This window comes from Alligator sinensis, unplaced genomic scaffold (genome assembly GCF_000455745.1).
Source record: "Alligator sinensis unplaced genomic scaffold, ASM45574v1 scaffold760_1, whole genome shotgun sequence".
Classification (NCBI taxonomy): Eukaryota; Metazoa; Chordata; order Crocodylia; family Alligatoridae; genus Alligator; species Alligator sinensis.
In genome coordinates, this window is record NW_005841989.1 from 284,861 (window position 1) to 302,583 (window position 17,723).

General features: G+C 44.6%; 1 protein-coding gene across 1 annotated transcript in view; it reads left to right on the forward strand.

Moving 5' to 3' along the window:
* KCNJ1 (potassium voltage-gated channel subfamily J member 1) overlaps positions 1-17,723 on the forward strand; it is a 29,825-nt gene that overhangs the window by 11,294 nt on the left and 808 nt on the right. The window contains 3 exon segments of the mRNA XM_006039505.2: positions 165-219; positions 6,069-6,329; positions 17,282-17,722. Of these exon segments, the coding sequence (XP_006039567.1) occupies positions 17,303-17,722 (420 nt within the window). The 5' untranslated portion in view covers positions 165-219; positions 6,069-6,329; positions 17,282-17,302.

A 17,723-nucleotide genomic window follows, 5' to 3' on the forward strand; every position in this document is an offset into this window, starting at 1 on the left:
TGCCACTGGAGTTAGAGACAACTATTAGAGTCAACACTACTGAGCAGGACAAATACAACTTGGCAAAAAATACACTTAGCACCATGAAAACACCATAGAACTGTGATACACCCTTGTTGTTACCCGGTGAAGTAGCTAATTTATTATGATTATTTTGATTACAGAGAAGGAGAACCCGAGATGGAAAGGAAATAGGATTTACTCAAGGCCACACTATAGGTGAGTGGTAGAGTCAGATTTAAAACTCAGCACTTTCTGACTTTGAGTTCACTGTTTCTAGTAACAGGTTAGGAGAGGAAGTGGAAAAATGTACATCCAGATGAAACTGCAGGGATTCATAGATTGTAAGGCTGGAAGGGACCCCGGAAGATCATCGGGTCCAGCACCCTGCACCAAGCAGGAAAAACAACTGGGGGTCAGGTGGCCCCAGCAAGTTGATTGTCCTTGTGAAGATTTCCAGGGTAGGTGATTGCACCACCTCTGGAGGGAGCTTATTCCGCAGTCTGGACACCCTGACCGTGAAGAAGTTTTTCCTAATGTTGAGCCTGAATCAGTCTTCCGGGAGTTTGTGGCCATTACTCCTGGTTTTCCCCAAGGGCACCCTGGTGAACAGTTGCTCACTGAGCCCTTGATGTACTCCCCTAGTGTAGCGGTAAGCTGCTACCAGGTCCCCTCTCAGCCTTCTTTTCTTCAGGCTGAAGAGTCCCAGATCCCTCAGCCTTTCCTCATATGGCTTGCCACGCAAGACTCTGATCATACGGGTGGCTCTTCTTTGGACTCTCTCAAGCTTGTCCACATCCTTGTTAGTTTGGTGCCCAAAACTGGATGCAGTCCTCCAGCTGCGGTCTCACCAGTGCTGAGTAGAGAGGAAGAATCACCTGAGTTTTGCTGGAGATGCATCGACTGATGCATGCCAGAGTATTGTTTGCTCTACTGGCTACAGCGCTACATGGCCAGCTCATATTCATACCGTGGTCTTTTATTACCCCCAGGTCCCTTTCATTCGTGGTGCTAATCAAGTTTGGTGCCACCAAACCTGTAGGTGTGTTGGGGGTTGTTCATCCCGAGATGGAGCACTTTACATTTCTCGACATTGAACTTCATCAGATTCTGATCCGCCCAACTTGCTCGCCTGTCTAGGTCCACCTGTATCTGTAACCTATCTTCAAGCGTGACCACGCTTCTCCATAACTTGGTGTTGTCCGTACTTGGCCAGTTAGCTCTTCACCCCCACATCCAAATCATTAATAAAGATGTTGAAAAGTACTGGACCAAGCACTGACCCCTGCGGGACACTGCTGCCCATTTCTTGCCAGGACGACACATATCCATTCACTATGACTCTCTGGGTCCTATCCCGCAGCTAGTTTCTCACACACCGAACTACCTCAGAGTTACGCCCACAATCCTCCAATTTTCTTGCGAGGACATTTTGGGATACTAGAGCAAAGGCATTTTGGAAGTCAAGGTATACAATGTCAACCTGCTCTCTCATGTCCAGGTGGCAAGTTACCTGGTCATAGAAGGAGATGAGGTTGGTAATAGGCCTGTGTGAAACAGCTAGTATTCACTTTGGATTCGGATTCACCCGATTCCAGGAACTGTGATTCAATTCAGTGATTTCCAAAGATTCAGAGAGCTTTGAATTGATTCGGACCTTGAAATTGGTCCCCTGATTCGATTCAGATTCAGAGATTTGACCACCGAATTGGGCCGAATTTCCTCTGAATCAAATCACCACCCGAAGCTTTGCACAACCCTGGTTGGTCAGGCAAGCCCTGCCCGTGATGAAGCCATGCTGGTTGTCATTCAGAATCTTACCTTCTGCAAGCTTATTGCAGGTAGACTCCTTGATGAACTTCTAGGATTTTCCCTAGGATGGAAGTTAGGGTGATTGGCCTAATTACTTGCATCCTCCCTCCTGCCCTTCTTGTGGATGGGCACAACATTGGCCCTCTTCCAGTCCTCAGGGACTTCTCTAGAGTGCCATGAGCTGTGAAAGAGTTTCGCCAGGGGCTCCCCAATGACTTTGGCCAGCTCCTTCAGCACTCTCAGATGAAGATCATCCGATCCTGCTGACTTGCATATGTCTAATTTTTTTAATTGGTCATACATCAATTCTACGGCAATAGTAGGAAGATGATTATTCCTACTGTGCTCATCCTGTACTCTACCTGGCATTGTTTTCCCCTTAGTCTGGTGAAAGACCAAGGCAAAGTAGTCATTCAAGAGTTCAGCTTTCTCCTGGATGCCAGTAACCAGCTCTCCTGACTTGTTGAGCAGTGGCCCCACACTCCCATTTGTTTTCCTCTGGTTCCCTATGTACCTAAAGAAGGACTTCTTGTTGTCCTTGATTCCCGTTGCTAATCTAAGTTTGGTTGCCACTTTAGCCTTTCTTATCTGTTCCTTCCAAAAGCAGGCCATTGTGGAATAGTCCTCCATGGGGCCTGCCCCGAGCTTCCATTGTTTATAGTTCAGGGAGGCAGAACGTAACTATATGGTTGTTATCTGGCTCCACCATCATCATAGAGGAACAGTTCACCAACTTTCATGTATTTTACCTCACATCCCATCCATAAGGGAGGGAGAGGCTTTCATCCCTCTATTTATAGGTGAAGAACTGAAGCCAAGTGACTTGCCTAAATTCACAAAGGACAGAACAGGGAACTGAACCCAATCACCCAATTATAAAGGCAAGGGCTACTTTCCTCTGATTTGAAGCAAGCCAGAACAGCAGGGCAAACACATACACTAGTGCCATGATTTTCATCAAGGATCTCACAGCACTCTTGGGTGAGATCCTTGTAAGGGTGTCACATGGTGCCATGCAGTATTAGTGCTATTCCATGTGGAAACACCTGCACATGATTCACAAGATCAATCCAGAGATTTCAAATAGAAATCCATAGCGTCAAAAACATCTGGACCAGTTGTGATCTTTGAGTTCTTTGAAACAAAAGGATTCCTCTATTACCTTTTTTTGTAGTCAGAAAACAAGTGAAAGCTAAGAGCTGGTATTTTCTCCTCAAGTCTTAAATGGATGAGAACCACTGTACTAGAGAAAAGGAAAAGGAATCTTTGATAACCACAAAAGACCAGGATATTGAATTTATAGCTCAGGCAGAAACAGTGACTACAGGACTCCTGGGAGAGGATAATGTCCTTAAATCATGGGAGTGTACTCCCTAAATGCTGACTAGGGGTGCATCTACATGAGACACTAAAAGTGCAGTAGACATAATTCTACTGTGCATTAGCATATCACAGCAAAAGCCATGCTAATGCACTAATGCGCAGTAGAATTAGTCTACTGTGCAGTAGTAACACTTAAAAGATGTGTGCCGGCACTACTGCGCAGTAGCACTGCATAAGTCAGAATCTGTTATTACAGGTACTAAACTTAATGCACTGTAATTATGGTGCATTAATGCACATGTAGACGTGCCTTAGGACTGTGAAAGTCACATCCCTGAATGTGGGAGCAGGGAGAGCTACCGCTGCAGGCAGCACAATAGAAACATTTTGTTGCAGTATGAATAACACAAGCCCAAGTACAGCTCTTAAAACAAGAATATGACAGCAGCTTTCAGAGAAGCTCTTCTTACAGCAGCTTAATCCACCTGGAGCCCCTATGCCCCGCTCCCATAGACACAGTTTGCCTGTCCTTGTCTTTGTCAGTCTGGCAATTGCTGGAATATTATAAAGTTGATGGCAGCCAGCATAGCTTTTGTTATGGGCAGGTCTTGTCTTACCAACCTCATCTCCTTTTACAATCAGGGAACTCGCCACCTGGATAAGGGAAAGGAGGTTGACATTGTATACCTTGACTTCCAAAAGGTCTCTGATGTAGTATCCCATGATGTTCTCGTGAGAAAATTGGAGGACTGTGGGCTTAGCCATGATACAGTTAGGTGGGCAGGGAGCTGGCTGCGGGGTAGGACCCGGAGAGTTCTCATGAACAGATCTGTGTTGTCCTGGCAAGAAGTGGTCAGTGGTGTCCCTCAGGAATTGGTGCTTGGTCCAGTGCTTTTCAATATCTTTATCAATGATTTGAATGTGGGGCTGAAGAGCTCACTGGCCAAGTTTGTGGACAACACCAAATTATGGGGAAGTGTGGTCACACTTGAAGATAGGCTGCAGATACAGGCAGACCTAGACAGGCTAGCAAGTTGGGCGAGTCAGAACCAGATGAAGTTCAACGCTGAGAAATATGAAGTGCTCCATCTGGGGACAAACCCGCCCTACACACCTACAGACCAGCACCACGAATGAAAGGGACCTAGGGGTAATAATAGACCACAGTATGAATATGAGCCAGCAGTGCAATGCTGTAGGCAACAGGGCAAATAATACCTTGCCATGCATCAATCGATGCATCTCCAACAAAACAAGGGAAGTGATTCGTCCGCTGTACTCAGAATTGGCGAAACCGCAGCTGGAGTACTGCATACAGTACTGGGTGCTGCACTTTAACAAGGATGTGGTAAAGCTCGAGAGAAGAGCCACCTGTATGATCAGAGACTTGCACAGCAAGCCATATGATGAGAGGCTGAGGAGCCTGGGACTCTTCAGTCTGAAAAAGAGAAGGGGGAGAAGGGGCTTGGTAGCGGCTTATCGCTGCATCAGGGGCGTACAGCAAGAGCTTGCTGAACAACTGTTCACCAGGGCGCTCTTGGGGAAAACCAGGAGTAATGGTCACAAACTCCTGGAAGACCATTTAGGCTCAACATTAGGAAAAACTTTTACACAGCTAGGATGTCCAGACTGTGGAATAAGCTCCCTCCAGAGATGGTGCAATCGCCTACCCTGAAAATCTTCACAAGGAGACTCGACAATCACTTTGCTGGGGCCACTTGATTCCCAGTTATCTTTCCTGCCTGGTGCAGGGGCTTGGACCCGATGATCTCCCAAGGTCCCTTCCAGCTTTGCAATCTATGAACTGTGGGTGAAATCACGTCTCTGTGATTCACTGGAGCACATGGTGTATTATTGTCTACTGAGGGGAAACAGCAGGTGAGTAGTGAGAAGGAAGGTGTGCCGATGTGAGGCATAGTGCCTACAGGGGCACAAGCAAGTTTGTACTTCAGCCATGATGCATCACATCTCTGCGCTGGACATAGAATTGGCTACTCCAAGCATTTTGGAAAGAGAAGGTGTTCATGAACATAAACACTTATGCACTGGGTAACCCTGAACTTCGAAGTACTTTGATAAAACATAAGGAAGCAGCCCCAGTGTGTCACAATACTCAGAGAAGTAATGTTTTTAAGCTGTGGATCTCTTCTAGCTGTAACATCAAGGCCCCAAACCAACCGCCTCTCCGCCCTTGAGGCCCCAGTAAGAAGCTCTTTCAGAGTTGTGAACCAGCAGCCCAGACGTGACTTTGGTCAGTTCTGCAGAAATTTTGAGTTAATGATTCACTGTCTTAAATACTTCAGAGAGGGAAAACAAAAAAGAGGGGGAGAGAGAAATACTGGCTCATGTGACCTTCCATTTACCTACTTCCCCCCTAAATACCTAAATCATTAGCATTTTTTGTGGGCAGTATCTGCTCAACCCACTGCTCAGCGTTGGACAACTCTTTAGGCATTTGTGTCGGTTGTTCTCAGGTAAGCAGGAGAGAGCCCACTGATGTCAAAACCTGCCTTGCCTCATGCTTTCGTGTTGGCTGCAGTGGGTTTTCCTGGCAACATAGGGATGGGGAAACTAGACCTGGTCAGAAAATAAGCCCTCTTTCCTGTGGAAAATTTCTACAAAGAAAATTATCATTGAAGTTTCCCATGGAAAAGAAAAAAAAATGAATATACTTCAAGTGCGAGATGCAGTGGGCAGAGTGCTTCTAGTTAATTAAGTGCCTAGATGTTTTTTCTTGCAGAGCTGATGCATCATGTACATATCTACTGAAAAGAGATCTCTCTTCTATGCCTAGCTGAAAATGTTTATACTTTTTTACAAAAAGTGCCTGCTCCTCGCAGAAAATTTCCATTTTTTTCATTGGAAAATGGAACGCTTGGAAACTGGAATAGTTTCAGCCCCCAATCACTCTTGATTTGTATATCCTGCTGCAGTGCCTCATGGGAGAGGAACCTGATTTCTTCATATCCATTTCTACTTTGTGGTCTGGATCCCATGGCAGCCAACCTGTATGCTTCTTAATGAATCCCAGTCTCCTGTGACAGCAAAAGATGACAACTGCATCATGGAGCTTCCTCGCTGTGGTACATCATGGGAAATGCTGTGTGTCCATGGAGTGCGTTTGATCCCGTGCATAATAATGATCACTGCTAACACTGTGTGGCACCCCCTGGCATCCCCAAAAGGATCTCAAGGTACCCTAGGGAGCTGTGGCACCCTGACTGAGAATCACTGCTCTGAACTCCGAGCAGGACAGTCTAACCCCAACATGGGTAGGGGGAGAGAGATGATTTCTCTGTTCCATGGGCCACAAGCAGCTCTCTCCTACCCCAGTCCCAGGGCAGACAAAAGAAGAACCAGATTAGCATCATTGCTGAAGAACATTAGCAAATGCTTTTGCATCGGCAGAGTCATTTCATAAGTACCATTCTCCCAATAAGTGGTAGAATAGAGATGATAAAGGACAAATGTAATTCCTTTTTCACAAGCAGCCCACAGGGAAGAAAGGAATGCCATATATACATATAACCTCTGGCCCTGTCATTAACTGAATCAGAAGTGCTCATTTGGTTCAATTCATCAGGCTGCCTCTCCAAATAAATGCAGTCATGGGTTTTATTCTGCCTTGTGATACTAGCAACAGTAATGTTCGCTGCTAATAACAACAGGAATAATCTTACTGCTGTAAAACAGCTATTTACATCTGCATTGAAGCATTTCAACCTGAGGCTCTGAGTTTCATTTCCAGCCTTTCCGAAAATATTATTCACTTGGAACTTCATTATGACAGCACTTTTTATTGCATTTTATCCGTTCGCCCATGTTCCTGTAAAAGAATTACTCCTTTAAGTAGGCTGCAACTTCCCCTGTCACCGCCTGTCCCTGAGCCAGTAAACACAGGGTGTGTTCTGAATACTGCACATCCTTGGGTTTGTGTAATCACTGCCTGTTGCTACTGAAACCTCTGTTACACGAATCAAAGGTACAGCAAACTGACCACACACTAGGACTGACCAAATCAGGGAGGAAACGAGTATAAATTTACAAAGGTAACTGGTATATATGGAATAACTAGAAATGGTATATATGGAATAATTAAAACTGTATAGTTTCAAGACATCAGGATAGGATTTGGGAGATCTGTGATCCAGTCCTAGCTTTGCCACAGACTCCCCACGTGACCTTGGGCAAGTCATGTAAACTCTATGAGCTTCTGTTCCTCATCTGTAAGGTAAGGATTACAATAGTTTTCTCTCATTGTCTGCCTGTTTCATCTACTATATAGACAGTAAGATCTTCAGGACAGTGATTGTCTCTTATTACTTGCTACATATTTGGTCAGGACTTCGTCCAGTGGAGCACGCAGGTGCCAGGTAACAATAAAAATAAGGCGAGCAGAAAGATTCGGTTAGGCCCTTAAAACGATGCTGCATTTTATAATGAAACCTTTATGCTGCGCATAATAATGTCCATCTGAATAAGGACAATATTTTTGTATTTTAATAGATACTTTCACCCAACAATCTCAAAACATCAGCCAGTCCAGTTTCATAACAAACCCAAGTGAGACCAGCAAGAATTATTATGCTTGTGATCTCGGTTTTGCAGATGAGGAAACTGAGGCACAGAGAGTTTAAACAACCTGCTCCAGGCATGCAATAAATCAGTGACGGGGCACAGAACAGAGCCCAGGTGCCCTGGTTTCCAGTCCCAGCTCTTCCAGTCTCTAAATAAGAGTGCTTTCCTGAAACGGTGGGATCTCAAGTTGCAAGATACCTGCTGTCAAGACACTGGTTTATATTTGCAGTGGATATTATATTCGGGAGAGTTATAGAATGATATACAAACTGTTGTACAAGCTATATACATACAGGAACCACTTTTCAACCATCACTGAAATGCAGATACTTCTGGAATGGAAAGGACAGGCTCTTTATCAGCTTACACTAACACTGTGCAACAGAAATAGGAGCAAGGCAGGGAATGAAACTCCAGTGTGGTAGCCACTTGAACCCTGACGGAAAGTTTAGGTTGGCAAAGTGTAATTTGGCCAGTACTCCCAGAAGAGCAAGCTCAACTGGACTAAAAGAACCCGGTTCCTATAGAGAACAGGCAATCTGATTAATGTCTCTCAGAATTACAAAGAATGTCAGTGGTGCTGGGGTCTATTTTTATGAACAAATAATGATGATTATCATCATTATGATAACAGCTTAACACGCATTAGAAAGCTAACAGCTCAACACGCTTTCTGCTACAGCCTTCTGGCATAGCAGGGGGCACTGTTAGAAAAAGAAATGCAACAGCTTTTCCAAACCCCTTGTTTTCAGAACATGCTCCATCTATCCAAGGCTCCTTTGGGACCACTTTGCTTGGTGCCTCTACCATGTGGACAAAAGGGTTGGGGGATTGTAAGGTCTGGATCACAGGTTTTGGTTTGGACTAATCCCAAACACTAACTTTATACACACTATGTTAGGCATGATTTATATTCTGGCCATGATTGTATTTGCTTCAGCACAAGACCAGCTGACTCTGGTACCCCTTAGTGCTGGTGAAACTTGTGATACAAAGGAGGTGTCTACACAAGATGCTTCATGTGCAGTAGACTAACTCTACTGCATATTAGCACAGTGGGCAAAACCCATGCTTGTGTGTTAATGAGCAGTAGATTTAGTCTACTGTGCATTAACGTCACAAAAAGACCGTTCGTTTGCACTAATGCGCTGTAGCGCCGATTACAGCTCACTAAGTTAGTACCTGTCATTACAGATACTAAACTTAATGCACCCTAATTATGGTGCATTAATGAATGTGTAGACGTGCTCAAAAAGGTGTAGTTAAAACCTTGTGCCTGATGTATCTTATTTAGTTAGTCTGTAAAAGTACATATCTATCCTGCCTTCCACTTGTGATATAACCAGCCTGGAGTATTACCTCAGTTACCTTGGTACTGCAGGCAAACTCCTAGCCTACGCAGGACAGCTGGCTTGGGAAAAATGTGCCATGACCTAGAAGGATCTCTGAACTATCTAGCATCTCCTGCTTGGTAAAAGCAGCCAATGGATAGTGCACGAGTCTGAGTCCCACAAGCAATTTTTAATAAAAAGGATTTTGTGAGGAATTCGGAAGTGGCATTTGGCAGTACTTGTTCAGGGAAATTCAGTGGAGGCAAACAATAGAGGAAGGAGTGAAAGAAAACAAATACTACTTGGAAAGACCTGACCGAGGCTGTAAAAAATGATCCCTTAACATTCCCAGCTTTCTTCTGCCTCAGCTTCCCAGAACGCCACCCAAGCCCCTCACAGAGACAGATTTCAGTGAGTGCCGCTAGTACAAGGACCTTCTTTCCCCTGTTTCCCTAAGGGCTAGATTCAGTCGGCCTCACTCACACAGAGCGCATCTACATGTTCAGTAATGCACTTTTGCTACTGCACATTGTTTAGTACCTCTAAAATGAGGTACTACATAAAGGCACATTAGTCTGCCCTAATACACAGTAGCAAAAAGCGAACACCTTTTTAGTGACACTTAATGCACAATATACTAATTCTACTGTGCATTAGTGTACTAGCACTGTTTCCTCTCTGACGCCTTAATGCACAGCAGAGTAGGCTACTGCACATTAAAGTGCACCTTTAGACATGCCCACAAACCAGTTTGTTACTCTGGGTGTTGAAGCCCAAATGACACCATGAAGCATTGCACTACTCTATGAGAAAAATAGGTGCTAGAACCTGCCCTCCAGACCAGACCTCCAGCCTCAACACCTTTCCCTTTCTTCTGTCACAAACCCGCTATCCTACTCAGCTCAGTTTACAGCCATTTCTTTGGATCAGGATATTTCTCACACTCCATGTAAAGGATTTAGCCAGAAAACAGATAAATCCCCTGTTTGTTAATGCACTCACCCTGCACACAAATCAAAATAACAATAGTTAAAACAGAAGAACTAGAGGAGGAACAGTCCGTTATGTTGTGAGGTGCCCAGCGTTGGTTTGTAGGCATCAGAATGTCATTGCACCTGCTTGTGATTGTGCAGGAAGGGACGTGGAGGGTGTAACCATTACAAAGGGTTGAAATAACCATTTATTTTCTGGGTACTTGTCAGCAATACTGACGGGAGAGATGGGCAATTAATTCAGTGCAACAGAAATCTAACAGTTTCTGCTTCTCACAGTGATCAAAGTGAAATCCGAAAGTGGAGCAGAGCAGAGCAGAGCAGAGCAGAGCAGAGGAGCTGACTTTGGCAGCCAGCCACCTGGGGCATCTACTTCTATTCAAAGGATTATGGGATTGATTTGTTAAATGCCCACAGTTTAAGAGGCCAGGTGATGCACTGCAAATGTGTCAAGTACAGGGGACAAGCTGCAGTTTTGCTCCCCACAGCAAACCTGAATCCACGTGCGATGAACAGGGAGATGGCAATACCCCGCGTGAACTGAACAAAGACAAAATGTCCTGGTAAACAGTAGTTAAGATGCACTTGGGTTACTATTTGCTGATTTAAACCACAAGAACCTCAAGAGCACTGTATATTATATAACGAGCTTTACATAATCTTCCCTGAACAACCTATGATATATACCTGCCCCATGCTTATGCAGAAGGGAACGTTCCCTCTTGCCAAAGCAAATCAAAGCAGGCAAGTTGCGCGTGGGAGTAAAAAGGTTTGTCTGACAGTGAATTCTTTTGCTGCCCTACCTAAATAAGGGTATAATTCTTCTGGCTTTTTGTTCTACTTGGGATAGCTTCAACTAGAACAATAAAGTGGTCCCTGAAGGGACGAGGTAAGATTTAAAGAATCAGGCAAAGGAAGTTTGGGGTTTATTTTCAAGCCTCTGATTCTAAAACAACAGTGAATATAGTAGAGAGGGATTAGCTTGCTCTCTCACTGCTTCTTGTGTGACCAATCTATTGAACCTGGATCCGGCCTTCTCTGTATGTCTATGATGACCCTATAGCATGGAATGACATTCAGCCTTCTTACAGATCTCCATCGCCCAAATTCTTTAGTTGTCAGCAGTATCAGGCAGTTATTTGCTGTGGTTCAACCACAGAAAAAATCTCATGTATAACATACATTGATTAGCGGGTGAAACCTGGATGTTTTGCAAACCCACTAGTGTCTGCGGATTAGTGCACATTTACAATGCCAAAGCTATAGAACAGTGTCAAAGCAAAAACGGGCCAGAAAGGGAGACCACAAAGGGGACTATGGGCCATGAATTTCTGAGCAGTAAAAGCAAAGAGGAGGAAGAAAATCAACTACTGGGAAAACTTGTGGGAATGGTCTACTGCACAGGAATATTTTCTTTTTGCTCTAATTGTGTTCTAACATGAGCACATTAGAAGTGTCTAAGGGAAACAAATCTTAGAGATTACTTGGAAAATGACCTTGTTCCTCCTTCCCTAGCTGATGTCTGCTTAAAGTTTAACTTGTTTTGGTACCTTCCCTAAATAATTAATTCAGCAGTAGAAGTTTAAAACAATAAAAATCCACTTTAAGACAAAAGTGACCTTAAGTTTTTTTTGATGGAAAAAGGGCCATCCATAATAAGATGGAAGAGAATGCAATTGTACCAAATGAAGGGGCCAATCCATTCTTAGTGGTGGCAATATGAGCTGGAGGAAAGGAATTTACCACCAGCTTTGCAAGATAGATATGGATCATATTTATATTATTCTTTCATCTCCTAGATAGTCATTGTTTTCCATAGCTAGGGGCAGAAATTACACAAACTGGTAAAAGTGATCAGAAACTGGTTCAAATCTGTAACACAACACACATTCAGTGCACATAAACTGCTTTCAAATTGGCCAAAACTGATTTAAGATAAACCTGGATGGATGTAGTATCAGACTTAACTGATTTAGGTTAAATTGATTTATTGAACTTCTGTCCCAGATCCCCTCCAGATTCAAGTTAACTCATAGCTTCCTAGCATCCCAGGATGCTTTGCACCTCTCCCACAAGCCCCTGTCACAGGGTGGGTGGGCTAGGCTTGGCCCAAGCTGTCTGCTCCAGCCGAGCAGAGATACATGCTTTAGCACTCCTTGACTTCTGGCCTGGGCCACTGCAGGCATGTGGCTGCATTTCTGGAATCAAAAGTGAATGTCTGTTCACTTGCTTATTGGTTCAATCTAAGCAGCTTAAACTAACCCGTGAAGATTGAATGGATTCAACCTCAGCCTTTTTGACTGTCTGTACTTAGCCCTTGTGTTATTTTCTCTCTAAAGTATTCCAATTGTTTAATTAATGGCACATGCAATTAATAAACCTGAACTTTCTTCACAGAAAATTCAGGTGCATTAAACTATGCCCCCACATGCATGTGAACGTGTGCCCATGGGGAGCAACTTTGCTTCTGATGGAAGCAGTTCACTCCAGGGCTGCTCCTGCCCTGCCGCAGCCAGGGTGAGCTCCAGGCTCCCCTGGGTGCCAGCCCACAGCTGGCAGGGGGCACAGGGGCTGGTCCTGATTTCCATAGGGTGGGGGAATGCTGTCCCAGCAGCTGGGATGGCTGCATCTGAGACATATGGAGGTTGGGTTGAGATCTGATCTCCATACGACTGGGACACAGCACTCTCAGCTGCCAGGACAGTTCTCCTTGCCACATGGGGATCGGGATGGGTCTTGATCCCCACATGGCGGGGAGACAGCTGTCTTTGCAGCTAGCACAGTTCCCCCCACATCAGGGCTTAGCCAGGCAGCAGCAAGCCAGAGAGCAAATTGCTCCTGGTCAGCATCTATACATGCACTACTGCGCAGTAGCTAATGCACCGTTAATCTTTATAGGTGCTCCGGGGTGGGGTGAGGGGGCTCTTGGAAGCTGCTCTAATTAAAGTGCCTGCAGCATCTCATGTATTCGGTGCCCCATATTTCAAAATGGTAGCAGAAGCACTTTAACTAAAGCTTATCAAGCAAGCCTTAGATAAGCTTCCCCACCACCATTTTGAAGTGTGGGATGTTGAATACATGCGTCTCCGAGGCTGTTGGAGTGTGCCAATTAGCACATGTAGGAGCAGGCATCGGGCATGTGTATAGTGTCCTGTATTTGCTGGTACTAGCAAACAGTGCATTAGCCTAATTTACTGTGCAGTAAGTCCCTTGCATGTGTAGACGGTGATGCTTTACTATGTCTCATATAGATGCACCCAATCTTGAATATATTTAACTTCACCCCTCTGCAGCGTGAGGAACTGAAGCTCAAAGAGATAAAGGCCGAATCCGAAAGGTATTTAAATTCCTAAGTCTCATTGAAATCAATGGGAGTTAGGCACTTAAGTACCTTTGAGAATCTGGGCCTCAGTGACTTGCCAAAAGCCAAACAGGAAGCCTGTGATTGGGAAGTGAATTGACTTAGGGTCTCCAATATCTCAGCTTAGTACTGTAAGCAGTAGTACACCCTCTATCTTTGTAGAGTCTTTCTTTACCATTATATAGTGGTAGGTGCAGCTCCACTGCATGTCCCAGCTACAGTCCCTGCATTCATGTTCATCAGTAGTTCTCAGGCTCAGGTCTGTGGATGACTATAGGTTTGCAGAGCATCTAGGGCCAAATCTTATTCCATCTATTCTGTGTCTAAGTGGAATTAGGTGCATAAGTGAGGTGCCCTGTTTGAGTCCTTCAAGGGCAGTTAACAAGAAGTGATGGGTCCTTTCTCTGCTTACTGCATTTTGTCACTGTCTTATAGCTGATAACATACTTACAAAAGGAGGCATGCATGATAACAGTTTTTTTTAGGGGCATGAGCAGTGGAATAGGATCACACTTAGTGCCTAAGTGCACTTAGACACATAATAGATGGAATAGGATTTGTAGATGTCCCAGAATGATATCTTGCCCACAGTGTCCATAAAACACTATTTCCAAATAGCCTATGCAATGGACAGGTTTACAAAGACAGAAGACCAAATTCTAGCTTGTGGCAGAAATACCTGCAATGAGTTGCCAGAGAAGTGTCAGTTTACACTCATGTAAACTCATGTTCTTGCTGGCAGATTACCACCACCTTGATTATATCTGCTAAGGGCACAAATGCTGTGAGTACGAGCGTGCACACATGGTGGTACACTACAAAGTCCTCTAGAGAACAGACCATACTGCAACCTCTATGCTTTTGTGCTATCCCCTCTAATCCCTATATGGGTCCTAAAATGGAAAGCCTGTAGGTCATGTTTTTTTCATATTTGGGCAGTGGTTCCCAAAGTAGTGGCTATAGCACTTAAGGTTACAAGACTCATTGGGATTCAGTTATAGTACCCAGGCTTGCACCCAAAGTGGGGCTAGGAAGTGGGGTCATGAGCCTGGAAGTGGAGTCGTCTCTGCAAACAAACTTGGAATTCCTGTTGGAGGCTTCAACTTACTGCTGGGCGCATCTACATGTCCCCCTATCATGCTGTTGTTACTGCGCCATCATTTAGTACTTCCTTTTGAAAGTACTAAATCAGGGGCCGGGAATTATTTCAGGTGGAGAGCTGCTTACTGAGTTTTGGCAAGCCATCGAGGGCCGCATGACAGGCAGCCAGGGGCAGATAAATATTAAATTTCTAAATTTTTTAGGGGCCCCGCAGACCAGATAGAATGGCCTGGTGGGCTGCATCCAGCCCACGGGCCACATTTTGCCCGCCCCTGTACTAAATGATGGTGCAGTAACAGCCCATACTGCACTTTGTTGGCAGCACACAGTTATTTTTAGCCCCTACATCGCTGTAGCAATGGACTATACCAAAGGAGCACATTGCTATGGTGACGTAGCAGTGGCGGCGCAGTTTTTGCTCGTGGACACGTTGCCATAGTGTATTGCTCCAGCGACATAGTGTCACGTATAGATATGCCCACTGACTCTTGGGTTACTGATGGGAGGCTATTCCTGCAGCCACAATTTGGGCCAGAGGAGATATACATAGATTAGGTACTAAAACAATATTAGACATGAGGATTAGTATGAGATCCAATTCATTTCCCTTTCTAGCCAGAACACTGAAAAAGCAAAGGAGCTAAGATAATAGCCTGATCCACTGGGGCTGCCTTAATTCCCTTATCAGCAAAACACTGCCTTCCTTAAAGACCCATTCCTGTGTCTCTGAAACTCAGTGATCAAAATCCCAGTGAATACAGAGACAACAAGATTGTGCCTTAAGGAGCTAAAATCTGAATTTAAAACTGTTTTTCTTTCCCAAAAGTGATCAGAAGTACTGGCATCTTGAATGCTTATCATTTTAGTAACAGCTGATTTGATGTCAGAGACAGGAAGAGATCAACAACAAAACTAGTTTAATCCACACATAAAGCTTTAAGCACCTCCCTTGTGCATCACTTGGCTGTTCGATTCATGAGCTTTGCCGGTGTCCCAGAGTCTGATCTGCTCTGTTATAGTGCTGGATTTCCTCTATAGAGACCATCGATCACCCTAGCTGCCAGCTTCCAAAATGCACATGACTGCACAGTTGGGGACCCAGTGTCCCTAGAGATGTACCAGGCTATGAGATGCAACAGCCTATGAGTCATAAGGAAGAAAATTTCCCTTTGGGGCCTAGTTTTTCATTCCTATTTACTTTAGTTGTTTCTTAGCTGAAACTCTTTGCCCCTGGAAACATGATTACAGAATGAATTAAAACTTACCCACATAAGAATGTTATTTGACCAAGGCATGGTTAACAGCAGTGTCTCTTGCAAATCAAGGGAAGTTATTCTTCTGCTTTATTCAGCGCTACTGAGATCTCACCTGGTGCAAGTACCCTATCTAGTTTTAGGCCCCACATGTCAAGGAAGTTGTGAATATATTGGAAAGAGTCTAATTGAGTGACAAAAATGATTAGAGACGTGGGAAACATGATTTATGAGGAAAGGTTGAAAGAACTAACATTATTTAGTCTGAAGAAGAGAAGACTGACTGGGGATTTGATTAGTGTCTTCGCACACGTGCAGGGTCATTATGAAGAGGATGGAGTTAGACTTTTCTTTGTTGCTCTAGGGGACAGGACTAGGAGTGATAGCTTCAAACTGCAGAAGAGGAAATATAGGTTGGAGATTAGGAATAACTTTCTGATAATGAGGATGGTCAAGCATTGGAAAAGGCTACCTACAGAAATTGTGGAATCTCCATCCCTGGAAATCTTCAAGAATAGGCTAGACAGATACTTACTTGGCTGGGATGCTTTAATCAAGAATGATCCTGCCCTGAGCAGGGTGCTGGACTAGGTGGCCTCATAAGATACCTTCCGGTCCTACTTTCCTATGATCCTATGGTTAGCTTTATACCCATCTTTTGAAACTCTTGGACACCACATGCATTTGGGAAATCAGGTGTAATGTCTGTAACAACAGGTGGAACCAGGTCCTTGTGGGAGAGCCCCCCTTCTGAATCCCACTTCTACCACCACTTGGTGCCAACACTGCAGCCCCAGAAACTGGCACAAGAAGCAAGGGGGAGTTCCCACCTAAGGGAGGGACTGTAGTAACATATACTCAGCACTTTAATTCTCCCCTTCCCCTCCCCACCACACACCTCTGAAAGTGTCCCCAAACAAGTCTTTAGTTTTCCCCCAAGTCTGAGTCCAGGTTTTTCAGTTCACAGTCCTGGCTGACCGAGCCAGTGCAATCTCCAGCTCCATTGTGCACTCCTCTGTGCAGGGTTGACCAGATTCCAGATGCACACTACTCTCTTCCCCTTTCAGCCTCCAACCTCCTCTTCCTTTCCCCCTTGCCCCCAACCCCTGGGGGCTTTTGGGAGCTGCAGTCCAAATTAACAGACCTCATAGCTCAGCAGGCTGCTCCCTGGTTCCGCCTGCTATTACACACATTATACACGTACCTTTCTGTGCTTTGGTTTCTTCATCGGAGACAGGAATACAATTCCTAACTGGTTTGGCGGGGTTAAGAAGTTTAATTCATTCATGTTTGCAAGGCTTATTGAACAAACTGCAATTATTAGTTTTTTCCCTGGAATGCTCCTTGGGGCATTCCTCATGTATATAAACTGGAATCCTTCCCAAACAGCGAAAGGCCAATATCACAACTTTTTACCTACAGTGGTCAGCATCTTAAGTCTTTTGCAGGAGTTACTCCTCTGCCTGCAGATGTACATGAAAGCAGTACCAGCCATAATATATTATTGTATATTGTTTTCCCCCCCCTCAGATCACCCTGTAATCAGAAGGGATGTTCAGATACTTACGGAAACGCTTTACCACCCACATGACAGAATGTAGCAGACGGAGAACCAGGCTGGTATCTAAAGATGGAAGATGTAATATAGAGTTTGGGAATGTGGAAGAACAGTCAAGGTTTGTCTTCTTGCTTGACATATGGACCACCATCCTGGACCTTAGATGGAGATACAAAATGTTCATCTTCATCTCAGCATTCTTAGGCAGCTGGTTCCTGTTTGGTCTCCTTTGGTACGTTGTGGCATATATACACCGAGATCTTCCAGAATTCAATCCTTCTGTCAACCATACCCCATGTGTCGACAACATAAATGGCCTGACCTCCGCTTTCCTTTTCTCCTTGGAGACCCAAGTAACCATTGGATATGGCTACAGGTGCGTCACAGAGCAGTGTGCTACTGCTATTTTCCTGC